The sequence below is a fragment of the Electrona antarctica genome (assembly GCF_951216825.1).
Source record: "Electrona antarctica genome assembly, chromosome: 24".
NCBI classification, from domain to species: Eukaryota; Metazoa; Chordata; class Actinopteri; order Myctophiformes; family Myctophidae; genus Electrona; species Electrona antarctica.
Window position 1 is genome coordinate 18,164,739 of NC_136803.1, and position 16,987 is coordinate 18,181,725.

The window sequence follows — 16,987 nt, forward strand, 5'->3', positions numbered from 1 at the left end:
GTTTGTTTTTCTCTCTGTGCATAAGTATTGTCCAGAAGAGTGTCAATGTGTTTGGCACAATAACCTTAATAATAGGTATAATACATGATAAATAAATACTGAAACCAGATATAATCATTAAGGAAAGTTTATGCATGTACTATGTGTACTGTCTAAACGCTTAATTTCCATTTTCCAGCCATTCAGTTTTGCAATTCTTTTTTCGTTTGTTTTTTTAAATAATCTGGGGACCCCCAAAATAATTTGTCGACCCCCAGGTCCAGAACCCCTGCAGACTTAACAGTTAGCGCTTTTCCGTCGGTTTTCCGAAAAACGCGTCCAGTGTGCAACCACCTTTAGTGTACAGTTGGAACCAAGTCTAAAGATTGGATAAGAGTGGCTTCACGTGGAATGAATGGGTAATGCTGATAAGCTTTCCTCAAAAGGTCTGGGGTGGAAACATTGCATGTTGCCTGAATTTATAAGGGTTAATTTGGTTACCAACTCTCCATAGTTTAGCTGGGGGCCACCTGGAACCCCCTCAAAGACCACTGGTGGTCATGAAAAATGATGCGCTACATTGCGATGGAAAGGGTGAAATATACAAAGATTTTGCCCAATAGTAATTAAGTCCCAACTTTCCTGAATGTTTGTTTACTTGCTTCAGTGCAGTCATTGTTTTTTTTGCAAGATTTAGAAAGACCAGAGATGTGTTATATTAAATATTCGGATGGAACCGTAGCTCGTGACAGAATTCAACAGGCGGTAGGTTTTTTTTATCTACATGCTGACAGATCTACACGTTATGTCTGTACCTAGACTCATCAGTCGAAACACATTCACTTTCAAATCACTCCCAGTTCAACGAGAAAGAACGACCACAGTTCAATCTGTGTGGAAATTAAGTCTCAGCATGGCTGCTATAACAGTCTTTCGCCACTGGAGGGCAGTATGTGTCTCCGATTCCAACACAGCATGAGCGTTCTTCTGCCACGGGAGGACAGCAGATCACCGTTTTCTCCACCCACAGTCACTTTTGAGGGGGTTATGTTAAGTCATATCGCATCCATGTGTTCTGTAAAGGTCCCTGCTCTCACCTCCTCGCCCTCAACCAAAGACACTCTTCCACACAGTAGAAGCCGTTGCAGCAGTTGCTCTTCAGGCCGTCATAGCGTTCATCTCAACTCACCCCTCCACCACCCCCCCCCACGTGACCCCGAGGGAGGGCTCTCAAAAGCAGGCGTCCCTCCCTCTCAGACCCTGATGATGCTGACGGAAGAGGAGGCTCTTTGAAGCTGTGTGTGAGAGAGAGAGAGAGAGAGAGAGAGAGAGAGAGAGAGAGAGAGAGAGAGAGAGAGAGAAGAGAGAGAGAATCAAAGGGAAGAACAAAAGGTAGAGATGACACAAAAAAAATATATATAAGAGATAGCAACAGTGCGGTGGGTAAATTAGTTATATTTTGCTTAAAAGGTATATTCAGTGATTTGACTTAATTCAAATATCACTTATTTTTTCTTTTTTTCTGGATAATCCTCCCTACTATAGAGTGTGCTGAATAAGGAGTTCCTCCCTGTCCCCAGTGAGCCCCTGGGGTCAAAAAACCCTAGTTTCAGTTTTGGTGGCGGGTGGCAAAGCCTTCATCCAATCAGGATGAGAGGGTCCTTCCTCCAATCATGATCGAGTGGGGGCGGGCCTTGGTGCACATGCTGTTGGCCTGTTGCACTTCCCCCCACTGTAGAGCGTGCATGTGCACATTTTGTTACCGGGGCGGACTGGGTGGTTTTCCAAATCACCCAAATCACCGAATGCTCCTTTAAGTAAAAGTGTCCATACTGCAATGTGGAAATACTCTGTTACAGGTAAAAGTCAGATATTCACCATGAACTCGTATACAAAATAATTGGCACCTTGAAATTGTATTTGACTAAATGTGTGTGTGTGTGTGTGTGTGTGTGTGTGTGTGTGTGTGTGTGTGTGTGTGTGTGTGTGTGTGTGTGTGTGTGTGTGTGTGTGTGTGAGAAATACAAATGATCACAAAAGGCAATTCATCATAGGCTGAAGCGCTCTGATGACTAAGATGTTTCAATAAATCCTCTGTGATTAAAGGTACATTTCTAGGGCTTTCAAATGATTAAAACAATTAATCGCATGAATGGCCGTGACTGTGACTCAATCACATAAAAAACTAAATCAAGGATATTAAAAATTGTGGAACCAAATTACCAAATTAAACGAGGAATCCTCACAAAAGGTCTATTCAGTGTTGTTATGGTGTCTAAGTGTCTATAGAATAATAATAATAATAATTAAAATAAGTCTCGCTGGGTATAATCTCTCTCCAATGCAATGCTGTGGACAATGGCGTCGCGCCATGAGCGGCTGGATTTCTCTTCCTTGTTGTCACCAAGGTTAATTAAATAAGGTTAGGAAGCGAAGACCGTACGGTGGACTCCATGTTGCTCCCTGGAAGGAAAGAAACATGCGCAATTGAGACCAAGGAAGCTGAACGCGTAAGTGTTGTACCCTGCCCTTTTTTTCTTCTAATTATTTATTCAGCCACAAAACATGTGTTTGTTGTCATGATTTGTCACGATCAGAGTCGACTTTGTTCGGGGCTTACAGATCTTTAAATAAATACTTTTTGAAAACGTCTATGGGGAAAATGAACGGGGAATAATTTCCTGGGCCTGTCGCCGTCATGAAAGGGGGCAGGACTGCAACGCTCTATAGTGCCGCTTCAATGTGATCGTTTACTAAGCAAAATTAGTATTAACCCATTTTGAGCGGGAACCCCTTTTGGTGTTAGCATTATGTTATGCTTTAGCTATTGAAAAATAGCAGATCTACAAGCTTGTAGGTCTGCTATTTTTGAAAATTCGAAGAACGACTGACATAGAAACAGCTTTTTCAGAAAACTGTCAGGATGTAGAAGACGTTTTTAGAATCTGATCTCAGGTCAAAATGGGTTGAAGTCTTTCTTATGAGCCAGTCACTGGACTCCTGCTGCAGCTAATGTTCTCCTGCTGCAGCTAATGTTCTCCTGCTGCAGCTAATGTTCTCCTGCTGCAGCTAATGTTCTCCTGCTGCAGATAATGTTCTCCTGCTGCAGATAATGTTCTCCTGCTGCAGATAATGTTCTCCTGCTGCAGATAATGTTTGCTTCATAACAATCTGGGGACCCATTAGGTAAAATAATAATAATCAAGCAGAATCTGTGTCTTTGGAGACACATTTGAAAACATGAAATGGGATGCGTGCGTGCGTTAGTGCGTGCGTCTCACCCCTCCGCTGTGTATAGCTCCGTTGTGGTAGATGGGGGAGGAGCTAGAGGAGTGGTGTGTGTGCGTGCGTGTGTGCGTGCGTTAGTGCATGCATGTGTGCGTCTCACCCCTCCGCTGTGTATAGCTCCGTTGTGGTAGATGGGGGAGGAGCTAGAGGAGTGGTGGTGGTATACGGAGGCGACTCGCACCGACGCCCTCTTGTTCTTGTCCTTGCTGCTGCCGTGTGCGGCGTCGTTGTCTTTGATGATGTCATACTGACGGCAGAACAATGCGATCACAGCTGAGGGGGGAGACGAGATGAGATGGGTCACTGGTTGCCCCAAACACTGAATTGCGGGGGGACCCGTTGGTGGGGTCGCGGACACATTGTTATAGTAAGTAGCCTTGCCGAGCCATGAGGCCCATAGGGCAGGAGCCTATCTCCTGTTTCTGTAGCGTGAGGCAGCTTGATGTACAAGTACACCCCCTGGACATGACGCTAGTATGTCGCAGGGACTTACCCCCAATCCAACCCTTGATGCCGAGTGTCAAGCAGGGAGGCACTGGGTCCCATTTTTAGAGGCTTTGGTATGACCCGGCCGGGGATCGAACCCCCGACCTCCCAGTTTCAGGGCGGACACTCTAACCACAAGGCCACTGAGCTGGTGGTAACACATTGTTATGGGTCCCTTCATTTTTTGGTTTCCTACGTTTTTCTTATCATTTCAAGAACTCAAAGAAAAATCTAATAATTTCCATTAAATAGAAAACAAATGTTTATGTAACAGTGAAAACAGACGATATACAAACTCACGACGCGACTCTCAATAGCGGCTTATTGTACATCTGCTATTTTCACTAGTTTGGGTCCTGGGGAGATTTCAAATGTATCTTTTGGGTCACAGGCTAAAAAGAAACCAGTTAACTCAATTTTGGAGAAGAACCACAGAACAGGAGATGAAGGCGCATTGGGCTGTCATGGCAACAACTGGAGCGGAGGGCACAAAAACCGAAGGGGATGGAGGAGCCTCATCAATGGCCTATGTTCCTCAGGGAATTTAAAGGCCTAAGTAAGTAAGTAACTAACTACATTTTTCGGAAGAAAAGGTGGCGATCCGAAAAAGCTACAGTATAAAAATGAGGAGAGGGTGGATATAAAATCAGATGTTTCGACTCGCAAAGGAGTCGTCATCAGGGCAGGTATGAATCATCTCTGCATCTCTTCAATCATACCTGCCCTGATGAAGACTCCTTTGCGAGTCAAAACATGTTTCTTTTTAAACTTTTCTAATAAAGTACCTTGATCTTATATCCACCCTCTCCTCATTTTTATACCTTTTTGAGTGCACGGATCGCTGCCTTTTCTTCAGAATTCGCTCCATCGAGCACCTGGTTGATTCTCTCTTTGTAACTCTCCATTTGAATTTTTTTCTCCATTAATCAATGCTATTGCACACCATTTATATTTGTGTGTTGGTTCACAGGCGTACCGACACGGTCATAGGCCCCGGTGAAAATATTTTGTTTAGGCTTGCAGAGTGAGGATTACTTTACCTGGCTCATCTTCTAATAGTTGTACTTGAATGTTGACATGAAATAATAATCCTGTCTAGTGAAGAAGGACTCGACAGTGATGGCACTGTTATGCAACACGGAAGTAGTACGGACTTGAAGCCGTTTAGCTGCCCTCTACCCACACCAGATCAGTGGCCTTGTGGTTAGAGTGTCCGCCCTGAGACTGGGAGGTCGGGGTTCAATCCCCAGCCGGGTCATACCAAAGACTCTAAAAATGGGACCCAGTGCCTCCCTGCTTGACACTCAGCATCAAGGGTTGGATTGGGGGTAAGTCCCTGCGACATACTAGCGTCATGTCCAGGGGGTGTACTTGTACATCAAGCTGCCTCACGCTACAGAAACAGGAGATAGGCTCCTGCCCTGTGGGCCTCATGGCTCGGCAAGGCTACTTACTACTTACTCCCCACACTGGAAGAACTACACAGATCCTGCTGTCTTAAAAAAAACACACAGACCATTATGAAAGACACTTCCCACCCTGGTCACTCACTGTTTGAACTGTTGCCATCAGGCAGACGGTACAGAGTGATCAAGTCAGGGAGCAGCAGATTCAGTAACAGCTTCTATCCCACAGCGGTAGTTGCACTCAATGCTGCTAAGAAATGATCTGTTGCTGCGATACATGTTTTGTTCTTTTTCTAATGTCTTAAGTGCAATAAGGGTTTGTGCAATAACAGCTGCAATGACATGTTTGTGCAATATATATGCCTAGTGCAACAGGGGTTGTGCAATAACAGGAAGTCATGTGTGTTTTGTTGTTTCATAGTTTTAGCTTTATGTTGTTTTGTGATATGATGCACTTTTAATTTCGTTGTACATGTTACAATGACAATAAAGATCTATCTATCTATCTATCTAGTCAGTCAGTCAGTGACATCACTGATGAATCCTTGCTGTTACTCTTTATGTAGCCTCGGAAGTTTCTGCCGGCGGATCCTGCCGGGAGCTGCCTATGCCATACAAAGCATAGGTGAGTTCCAGGCTACTCTTTATGCGACCAAGTCAACTTTTCACTGGCCTCAGTGGTCGGTACCCAGGCTTTCTTTTCACCGTTGCCTCAGTTTTGTTTGCTGCTTTCTGCCCTACAGCAGAGATATTATCGTTGCCATCGGCAGAAACCTCTTTATCTCCATAACACACAACTCATGAGTTCATTAATTAATTTCATTTGTAAAATGAACGCCCTACATAGTCATTCTGCAGCGGCACACAGAAGTATAGCAGAACCACAAGGTCGAAACACAGAACAGAAATGTGTGCAGATCAAAACGCCACTTTCACAACTGTGCAAATGGGTGTCGTTATGTCAACAAGTTGTGTTGTGTCGGACATCATGCCAGAGCTCTGCTCAGCCCGAATAAGACGTGAAGCTGTCTCTAGACACTTCATTCAGTCCGAGTAAGACCAAGAGATCTACAGACCCATGAGAGAGCGATACATTTATTTATAGAGGATATATAACCAGAGAGATAGAAAGGAACTAAAATACTAATAAAAATGGATGAACCTTCCAGCCTATGGCAGACCTACACACTCTGTCCAATTTACAGCCCATTTACAGAAGCAGCTGCTTTGACAACGAACCACTCTGCCAAGACGCAGGTCTCGCGTTCCGAGTGCGCATACGCCTGCACGACTCCGGGCTTCCTCCAAGAACCCACGAAGAGGAGCGTCGATGTCCTCGATTGTCAAATTTGGCCGACCGTGCAGCCGAAACAAGGGGACACGGAAGAATCAACTTGCCAAGACCTTAAGGCAGCCGGGCGAGGTAAAGTCTCGCCCGATGACTCGCGCAGGGAAGATGACCTCTCGTGTAAACGGTCTGATAGCATGTCTTTCAGTGGGTTAGGCTCTCTGAAGACTCCCCAAAGTGGAGATGAGAAGGCCCTCCACTGTAAACAGTGTGGAAAGAGACACCAGCGTCTCCACACCGGAGAAAAACCTGTCCGTTGTACGCGGTGTGAGGATAGCTTCGATCAGTCAGATCGTCTGAGGTCACACCAGCGTGTCCACACCTTCGACAAGAGCTTCAACGACCTGTGCGACAAGACGAGACGCCAGCAGGTTCACGCCGGAGGGGAACAAGGCGATCAATTGGCCGTCGTGCACCACGCCGGGGGAAAACCTCTCCACTGCACACGGTGCTACAAGAGATTCAACCTGAGGCGGAACCTGAAGAAGCACCAACAGATCCACTGCACCGGAGAAAAACCATTCGACTGCCAACAGTGCGGCAAGTGTTTCAACAACGTCCGTAACATGAGACGGCACCAGTGGCACGTTCACACGGGAGAGAGGAACTTCCGCTGCGAACAGTGCGACAAGAGTTTCAACAACGTGCGTAACATGAGGCGGCACCAGCGGCGCGTTCACGCCGCCGAGAGGACCTTCCACTGCGAACAATGTGGCAAGAGTTTTAACAGCCTGGGTAACTTAAAGAGACACGGGCGCGTTCACACGGGAGAAAGGCCCCATCACTGCGTGCAGTGCGACGAGAGTTTCGGCGAGTCGCAGGCTCTGAAGAGACACCAGACGGTCCACACCGGGGAAAGGCCTTTCCGTTGCGATCGCTGTGGCAAGAGCTTCAGTCGCATAGCATGTTTGAAGTTACATCAACAACGCATCCACACCGGAGAAAAGACTTTCCTCTGTCAAGAGTGTGACAGGAGTTTTAGCTTCTTGAGCAATTTCAAGCGACACCAGAAGGGTCACAGCGGAGAGAAACAAGACGTCCACCACGTCAATAAACAAACAGTGTGACAAGACTTCAACCAGTTACAACTCCTGAATTAACATTAACACTGTCACGTGCACACACAAAAATCACACTTGTGTGAAGTGAGGGGCGCGTTTGTTTAACCCATTTAGGACTGAGACCAAATTCTAATGTCTTCAAAATCAGAACAGTTTTCTGAAAAACATATGTTTCTATATCAGTGTTGTTTCTATATCAGTGGTTCTCAAAATCTTTCATGTCAAGGACCCCCAGAAATGTTATGTAATTTCTGCCGACCCCTGACTGAAAATATGTTGTTCTAGACCCCCCCCCCCCCCCCCCCCGAAGCAAAGATTTGAGTTAAAAACGTTCGCGCTGAAAGAATATATATTCAAAGATTTGCACCGCATTTTCACGATTTAACAAAAGTAGCAGATCTACAAGCTCGTAGCGCAGCACTCGGTGCCGCGCTATGAGCTTGTAGATCTGCTATTTTTCAATAGCTATAATGCTTAAAACACCAAAAAGGGTTCCCGTCCTGAATGGGTTAAAGTGCTCTAAACAAACATTTAAAAAGCCAGACGTTGTAGGGGCTATAGCGCCCCTCAAAAACTTTGAGTTTTGTACCTTTTCTGTGTGTGTCTATGGAGTTAACATTGCTCTAATAGACCCCGAGGTGTGTTTAGAATATTCAAATATGTCTTCCCTGTGTATCTTTGGTTTCTTCCTGAAAGCTGAAAGGGCCGATTCATAGATTTTAGAGCCGAATAAAAGTCGGTTCGGCTCTGTAGAGCCTACAATGTGACGTCATTTGAGGTGTGTGTGTGTGGGGGGGTGTGTGTGCTGCTGAAAATTTCTGACGAGCCGAAATTATTTCGGCACTACAGCAGTAAAACAGGAGTATGAACTATGAATCGGCCCAAAGCCCTTTGAGTCAAAAGGCCCGCTCGAAAATACACAACAACAATAACCTTTTTCTTCACAAAAGAAGACTGGTGTTCTGCGCACTGCAGATGTTGCACATCTGTATTCTCCCCGCAGGGGAACCAAACTGCTGCCAACAGATCCACTGCACCGGAGAAAAACCATTCGACTGCCAACAGTGCGGCAAGTGTTTCAACAACGTCCGTAACATGAGACGGCACCAGTGGCACGTTCACACGGGAGAGAGGAACTTCCGCTGCAAACAGTGCGACAAGAGTTTCAACAACGTGCGTAACATGAGGCGGCACCAGCGGCGCGTTCACGCCGCCGAGAGGACCTTCCACTGCGAACAATGTGGCAAGAGTTTTAACAGCCTGGGTAACTTAAATGAGCCGGAATGAGAGGACGTATGATGATAAGAGCGCCCCTCACTTCACACAGGTGTGATTCTGTGATAATATAATCTAACTAGTAACTAAACGTTGTCAGGTAATTGCAGTGGAGTGAAGTGGGTAAGTATAGTGTCATTACAGCAGTGCTGGGGAGCTGTTCTAGAGGTTAACCCATTTAAGACTCATTTAAGATTCAATCATACTACCGTATTTCATGTCAAGCACCCCAAAAATTATATGTATTTGGCCGCCGACCCCCATCTGAAAATATGTTGTTCCAGTGACCTCCCAGAAGCAAAGATATGAGTGAAAAACGTTCACTCTGAAAGAATATATATATTCAAAGATTTGCGCCACATTTTCGTGATTTTTCAAAAATAGCAGATCTACAAGCTCGGTGCCGCGCTACGAGCTTGTAGATCTGCTATTTTTCAACAGCTAAAGTATAACGTAATGCTTAAAACGCCAAAAGGGGTTCCCGTCCTGAAGTGGTTAAGTGAAACTGCGACCTTCTTTGATTACCAGCAGCCTGTCTCGACCCACTCAGCTAGAAGGCACTTACCCCTTATCCCCCCGCTCCCCCGGTTGTCATATTAATGGCCCCGTTAGGAGACCTCCATACACTTACCCCCTTATCCCCCCGCTCCCCCGGTTGTCATATTAATGGCCCCGTTAGGAGACCTCCATACACTTACCCCCTTATCCCCCCGCTCCCCCGGTTGTCATATTAATGGCCCTGTTAGGAGACCTCCATACACTTAACCCCTTATCCCCCCGCTCCCCCGGTTGTCATATTAATGGCCCTGTTAGGAGACCTCCATACACTTACCCCCTTATCCCCCCGCTCCCCCGGTTGTCATATTAATGGCCCCGTTAGGAGACCTCCATACACTTACCCCCTTATCCCCCCGCTCCCCCGGTTGTCATATTAATGGCCCTGTTAGGAGACCTCCATACACTTACCCCCTTATCCCCCCGCTCCCCCGGTTGTCATATTAATGGCCCTGTTAGGAGACCTCCATACACTTACCCCCTTATCCCCCCGCTCCCCCGGTTGTCATATTAATGGCCCCGTTAGGAGACCTCCATACACTTACCCCCTTATCCCCCGGGTGTCATATTAATGGCCCCGTTAGGAGACCTCCATACACTTACCCCCTTATCCCCCGGGTGTCATATTAATGGACCCGTTAGGATGGGCTCAACAATGCACAGGAGACATTGTCATGTATGTGCAATTGTACAGTAACAATATACACCCAAAATAGCTGCTTCTTATTACCTCTCGTATATGAGCGGTCAGGGGAAAGCCAAGTGGTTTTGCCGGCATCTCTCAACACACCCACTACTAGATGCTAAGTGGGCTATCCTATGAATGTTGACGCCATTTTCTACTAGATGCAAAGTGGGCTATCCTATGAATGTTGACGCCATTTTCTACTAGATGCAAAGTGGGCTATCCTATGAATGTTGACGCCATTTTCTACTAGATGCTAAGTGGGCTATCCTATGAATGTTGACGCCATTTTCGGCACTGTGGCTCCCCTGTGAACAGGATGCATGGGGCATTTTATTTTGTAAACCCCGAAATACCCCCCCCCCCCCTCCCCCCCAAAAACAAACAAACAAACAAACAAAAACATTAGTAAATTCCTCTATAACTAAAGTTGCGATCATAACTTTAACCCATTTAGACCCGAGGCCGATTCTACAAATGTCTTCTAAATCAATGGCAGTTTTCATAAAAACCTCTGTTTCAATGTCAGTGGTGCTCAACCTTTTTCATGTCAAGGACCCCCAGATAGAATTATATGTATTTGGCCGCAGTCCCCCCTCTGAAAAATCAAGGCAGCACTGTGTATGCCTTGATCCCGCCTCTAGCTGCCGCTGATTGGCCAGGCCGTTTTGTGGCCGGGCATCAAGTCTGCCTGAGAGTTCCCAGATGGGAGCAGGAGGGGGGAACCCAGTGTACTCTCTATTGCCCCATCTGGCGGAGTCAGGTTAGGGATCCCCCCAGAAGCAAAGATTTGAGTTAAAAACGTTAGCTCTGAAAGAATATATATTCAATGATTTGTGCAACATTTTCACGATTTTCCAAAAATAGCAGATCGACAAGCTCTGTGCCGCGCTATGAGCTTGTAGATCTGTATAACATAATGCTTAAAGGCTTCAGAAGCATTCATATTGTAACCCTGAGGTAGAGCCCGTTTAGAAAGACCTAGAACATCTGTGTTCTGTCCAATCACTTCAATCTGAGCCTCATTTCAGAGAAAGAAACCCGCTAAAGATCGCAGCTATTACAGCAGTCTATGCAGCGGCCATATTGCTACAGGCAAATACACCGTTGCATAGAAGAAAAAAAAAGAAAGTAAAACACAGTCCCTGCAGTTCTGGGCTTTCAATAAAAACACGTACAACACGTTCTTGGCAGGGAATGAGTTTTAAGCGAGTGAGTTATTGGTGTCAGCTCCTGGAGCCATGAGCCTTTGGCTCCAATCACTATCAAAGCCATTCCAACGGCATTACATTTAATGGAATACAAAAAATGTCATTATAGCCGTGATGTGCTCTTGCCATGACGACGCGGGCGCTAATATTATTATAAGCCTATTAAGTTGTGCCTTCGCACGGCCAGTGATGACACAGCGGAATAAGGTCACTAGAGTGACTCAGTCAGCACAGTAAGACAATTTTAGCCTTCCTAGTTCCTACCCTGCATGGCCGTGTTATATCTATGGCAGTGGTTTCTGGGGACCCCTAGGGGTCCTTGAGAGAGTTCCAGGGGGTCCCCAGCTAAATGATAATTAGGAACCAAATGGACCCTTAGGGGTCTGTAACTCAAGAGAGTGTACAAATGGAACCAAATGGACCCTTATGGGTCTGTAACTCAAATAGTGTACACATGGAACCAAATGGACCCCTAACGGGTCCATTTGGTTCCATGTGTACACTCTCAGAGTTAAATTAACTTTAATTTTACAATATACATTGGGGTCCCAGAGATAGAAAAGCCATTCAATGGGGGACCGTAGCCCAAATACTTCCACATACTTTGTGCTAGAAATCTAGTTGAAACTTCAACAAGCTTTATGCAGTTATGCTTGTATTGTTTTACACATTTTTATTTTGTAAAGGTTTTTTGCATGAGGAAGGGCCAGATGTTTCTAGGTTCACACAGACAGAGGTTTTTGCATGAGGAAGGGTCAGATGTTTCTAGGTTCACACAGACAGAGGTTTTTGCATGAGGAAGGGTCAGATGTTTCTAGGTTCACACAGACAGACAGGCTGTCTGTGGTTGCTAGAACAACGCTTCCTGAGGCGGCAGTGAACACGTCGCCATCGATCATCACTGGATCAGGGACTTTTCTACTGCATACATGGCGGGTTTTCAGCGAGCCCACGCAGTTTCTGTAGGATAAAATGCTTTTCCTGTTTTTCCTTTTTTACATTAACCACTTGAACTCCTATTCTGGTGGGAAGAGGCTCACAACGCATTGTGCGTTTGTAGATGGGCTATTTTCAGAGAACACATTTGGTGTAGAGCAGGGGTGCCCAAAAGGTAGATCGCCATCTACCAGTAGATCACAAAGGCCGTGCGGGTAGATCACGTGACATACCCCCTAAAGAGTATTTCATTTAAATATATAAATAACAATTTTTGGCATCTGCCACTTGAATTAAAGGTGACTTGATTGATTGACATCAAAAAGTGCCTGTCAGCTCAAATCCATAATGCAATATTTTGCTTGCTGTGCACAAACGTCGGTAGCATTATGAAATACAAAAAAACCCTACCCTTCCATTTCTCCCCCTCTATTTCCCATTCCAAGTGCATGTCATGTCAGCACCACTATTCTAAAGCCTACATATTTAAACTATTTTCAGCAATGGAGGGTAGATTGTTGAACTGGTCATTTTGAAAGTAGCTCTCAAGTCAAATAAGTGTGGCCACCCCTGGTGTAGAGGGCTTGGGGGGAAAAGAGCACAACAAGTACAGAGCGGTCAGCGGTCAAATGTTCCAAGTACTGAGGGTTTACGTGGTTAAAGGTCAGAAAATACACCTTGACATGACCCCAACACAACACTTCATACATAAACTGTCGAGCAAATCCATGAAGCCATCTATGAAATCTACGAGAAGGTTTGATAGAATATGAAGCGTGGGTCCCTGCTTGATCTCTCTCTCAGCTAGGGGGTCCTTGGCCTGAACAACTTTAATGAAGACCTCTGGCTTTAGTGCTTCAACAACTCTCTGTCGTAGGATATGACATTGTTAAGGTGTTCCTGACAATGACACTACTAACTCACTCACTCCTACAACAATCTACAGACCTACAGTAAAACCTAGAGTAAAAATGATGACATTAAAGGTTATGTCTGTATAGTGATTTAGACCCGAACTGGGATCGAACCCGAGTCTCCCACTCGGCAAAACCGACGAGCCAATAGAGCCGAGCCCGATTGGCAGAGTTGTTGTGGCCGGGTCTTGTCTGGGGCACTACATCTGCATTAGCCCGGGATCAATACCATTTTCCGGTTTCTGATCCGGTCGGGAGCGGAAATAAGTCATGTTGTACTAGTGACTGGTTGCAGTCACCGGGCGACCAAAACCAACGGCCGCAACCAAGGGTACCGGCATCACCCAAAATAACTCCCTGCCATCAAGGGCGTCATAACTTTAGGGCCTACCCAATAAAACATTAGTTTAGTGTAGTTTATAGGAATAGTATGTTTGGTATATCCATCTTTTATTTCGACACGTAGCGACTGGCGAGACTAAAGTAGTAGTTCTACTCGATTCAGCATTTCAGTGGGGATTGGGGGGGAACCAAAAACAAAATGCCGCTGACAAACCGGAACCAGTGTTTTTCCCCCTATTTATATAGGCCTAGACCAGATCACACGGGCCAGGTTGTAACGAATACCAGGCTTTCGTCCGTGGTGGAAAGGAAGTCTGGTGACGTGAGCTTACTGTACATCTGCATGCTGTCAAAACCCACCTGCCCAGAGTAGCAGCACTGTAGTGACGATAAGCAGCTCTCCTGTCTGGAGGCGAGGACCCATGCCCAGACCTTCCATAGCCGGCTCGTCTGCACACAGAACAGTAGAGAATCCATGCACGTCAGTCCACATTCAATCACAGAGTCAGGATGAGCGTTTAGAATGGTTTGGGGCGTGCGTGCAGAGAAGAGAAGAGAAGAGAAGAGAAGAGAAGAGAAGAGAAGAGAAGAGAAGAGAAGAGAAGAGAAGAGAAGAGAAGATGAAATTAAAGGAGGGAGGGAGGGAGGGAGGGATATTATTCTTATTCGTGGTGCAGAGATACAGGTGGCTGAGGTGGATGATTAGAAGTGATGATGCGTGACGTCTCCTGCCACTGTGATCAGGGTTTGAAATTAAGCCGAGCTTAAAATGCACTTTCATGTGTCGGCTATGACGTTCCGCAGGCACCCGGCACAGTGTGGTTCAGTGCTTATAGCAGTAGCACAGGTGTTGCAATAAATTATCAGCATTGATGAAAACTGCGATGTTTATGAGACAATGAATTCTGCAGTCAGGGACCAATCAGAATGCTGACAACAACGGGTCAAATTAGAACATCAAGCAAAGGAAACACAATTATAAACTGACTTTAGGAAGCATTAAACAAAAAGTAAAAAAAAAAATAGATAGTTACAGTGCAGAAGAGAAAATAAATGATTAAAAATAACTCAATCAAAGGCAGCGTTGTTTTTTTTGGCAGACCCGTCACCCTGATGCGTCTTGGGTTGAGAACCACTTCTGTGTGTCACAATAAGCCATTTGGAGATTGAGAGAGTGTCGAATTAGAGGTTGATTCATTTTAATTAGTTTGAAACTGCTCTGACCGCTCATTTTATTCACCACCACTGTAATTAAAGTTAAGTGGAATGAGTTCCAACTGAACTGAACTCTGTGTGCGCGCGTGTGCGTGTGCATGCGCATGCGTGTGTGTCTGTTTACGGTGGTCCAAAACGCCAGCAGGGTAGTGGTCAGTCATCTCCAGGGTTCTGAAGTGGACCGTGCTACTGGCCAGGCTGTCTCCTTGGAGCCCCACAGACTGGACCTAGAGACAGACAGACAGACAGACAGACAGACAGACAGAGAATAGTTTATTAGACAAAAATGTAAAAACAGCGTAGAGTACAGTCAATCACTCAGTCCAAAGGGGATAGCACCATTTAGGCCCTATGCCAGGGGTATTCAACTGGCCAAATGCAGCCCACGGGCCCATGGACATGTTCTGGTCCAGGAAATGAATCAACGTACAGTAATCGCAAAGAAGAGGAACCCGAACACTGCAGCTGTACTGTGTATTCTCAGCAAAGCTCATGGTTTGAATATTATACGCCCCTTGGGGGGGCAGCGGACTGACCTCATGCTTCCTTCTATGCATGAGGAGTCCAAGCTGCTTCTTTTCACCCGACAGGGGAGTTTCCCCAGCCGGACGTAGCGCGTGGAAGGAACACGTTATTCCAACCAGTTCCTTTCCCCTCCATCAGGCGCCTCGGCTGGCCAGGGGGAGGCAGAATGAAGACCAGGATTACTGCATGTTTTTTGTGAGGGTATACCTACTCTAGGGGACACGGGGAGAACATGCAAACTCCACACAGAAAGGCCCTTTCGTCAACCCCGCCTCAGGTATGGGCACTGATGACGCGGAGGAGAGAGCACGCCCCCCAGCACCCACAGCGTCCCCAGCGGGAATCGAACCCAGGACCTTCTAGCTGTGAGGTGACAGCACTACCGAATGTGCCACCGTGCCCCCAAGATTAGACTTTTTGATGAAACTTACTGTGTGTGTGTGTGTGTGTGTGTGTGTGTGTGTGTGTGTGTGTGTGTGTGCACCACCTGGACACTGTAGTGTGTGTCCTCGTCGAGGTCCCACAACACACACCAGCGGCTGGACGTGTTCACCTCACGGATCCACCGCTGCATGAGACCGTCCTGCCTCTGCACACACACACAAAAACACACACACACAGGAGATTAGTCAGGTAGCATGAGTCATACATTCAGAAACAGGCTTACAGAAACACACACGCACGTGTGCGCACACACAGAGAACGACGCTTTGTGTGTTTAAACAATAAAGCACATTGCAATGCCTCGGGTGCCAATATTTTTTGTAAAGCGACACACACACACACACACACACACACACACACACACACACACACACACACACACACACACACACACACACACACACACACACACACACACACACACACACACACACACACACACACACACACACACACACACACACACACACACACACACACACACACACACACACACACGTTTATAGGGCTGAGCATAGTACAAAATGCAGTGGTGGAAAAATAACTTGCATGTTTTACTAAAAGTAAAAGTACCAATACTGCAATGTAGAACTACTCCGTTACAAATAAACATTATAAATTGCATCTGAGCAAGTCTTGCATTTTTTTATATGCCACATTTTTCCACTTTGGTGGTTTATGAGTAAAGTACTGTTTATATAGCTCAGCACCCACTGCCTCAACCAAGGGCAGCATCCAGAGGAAGCACACCTGCTTTTCTTTCTTCATTAAAATGTTTTTTTGTTTTTGTTTTTTTGGGGGGGGGGGGGGGGGGGGGGGGTTGAGCATTTTACAATAATGTTTTAGGGCTGAGTGTTGTACAATATGTCTTAGGGTTGAGATATTGTAGGCTACAATATGTCTTAGGGTTGAGATATTGTAGGCTACAATATGTCTTAGGGTTGAGATATTGTACGCTACAATATGTCTTAGGGTTGAGATATTGTAGGCTACAATATGTCTTAGGGTTGAGATATTGTACGCTACAATATGTCTTAGGGTTGAGATATTGTAGGCTACAATACAATATGTCTTAGGGTTGAGATATTGTAGGCTACAAAAAGTCTTAGGGTTGAGATTATTGTAGGCTACAATATGTCTTAGGGTTGAGATATTGTAGGCTACAATACATATGTCTTAGGGTTGAGATATTGTAGGCTCTACAATACATATGTCTTAGGGTTGCGATATTGTAGGCTACAATACATATGTCTTAGGGTTGAGATATTGTAGGCTACAATACATACTGTATGTCTTATAGGGTTGAGATATTGTACA

At 45.7% G+C, this 16,987-nt stretch overlaps 1 protein-coding gene across 13 annotated transcripts in view; it reads right to left on the minus strand.

The window, feature by feature from the left end:
* Positions 1-236: 236 nt before the first annotated feature.
* The window catches only part of LOC306917352 (fibronectin type III domain-containing protein 4-like), a 145,208-nt gene continuing 128,457 nt past the window's right edge, over positions 237-16,987 (minus strand). For all 13 annotated transcript variants that reach the window (XM_079495552.1, XM_079495547.1, XM_079495543.1 and 10 more), the window contains 5 exons: positions 15,714-15,815; positions 14,826-14,928; positions 13,847-13,936; positions 3,368-3,540; positions 237-1,274 (listed from right to left, as the gene is read on the minus strand). In XM_079495552.1, the coding sequence (XP_079351678.1) occupies positions 1,233-1,274; positions 3,368-3,540; positions 13,847-13,936; positions 14,826-14,928; positions 15,714-15,815 (510 nt within the window). In that variant the 3' untranslated portion in view covers positions 237-1,232. The remainder of the gene's footprint in view (positions 1,275-3,367; positions 3,541-13,846; positions 13,937-14,825; positions 14,929-15,713; positions 15,816-16,987) is intronic.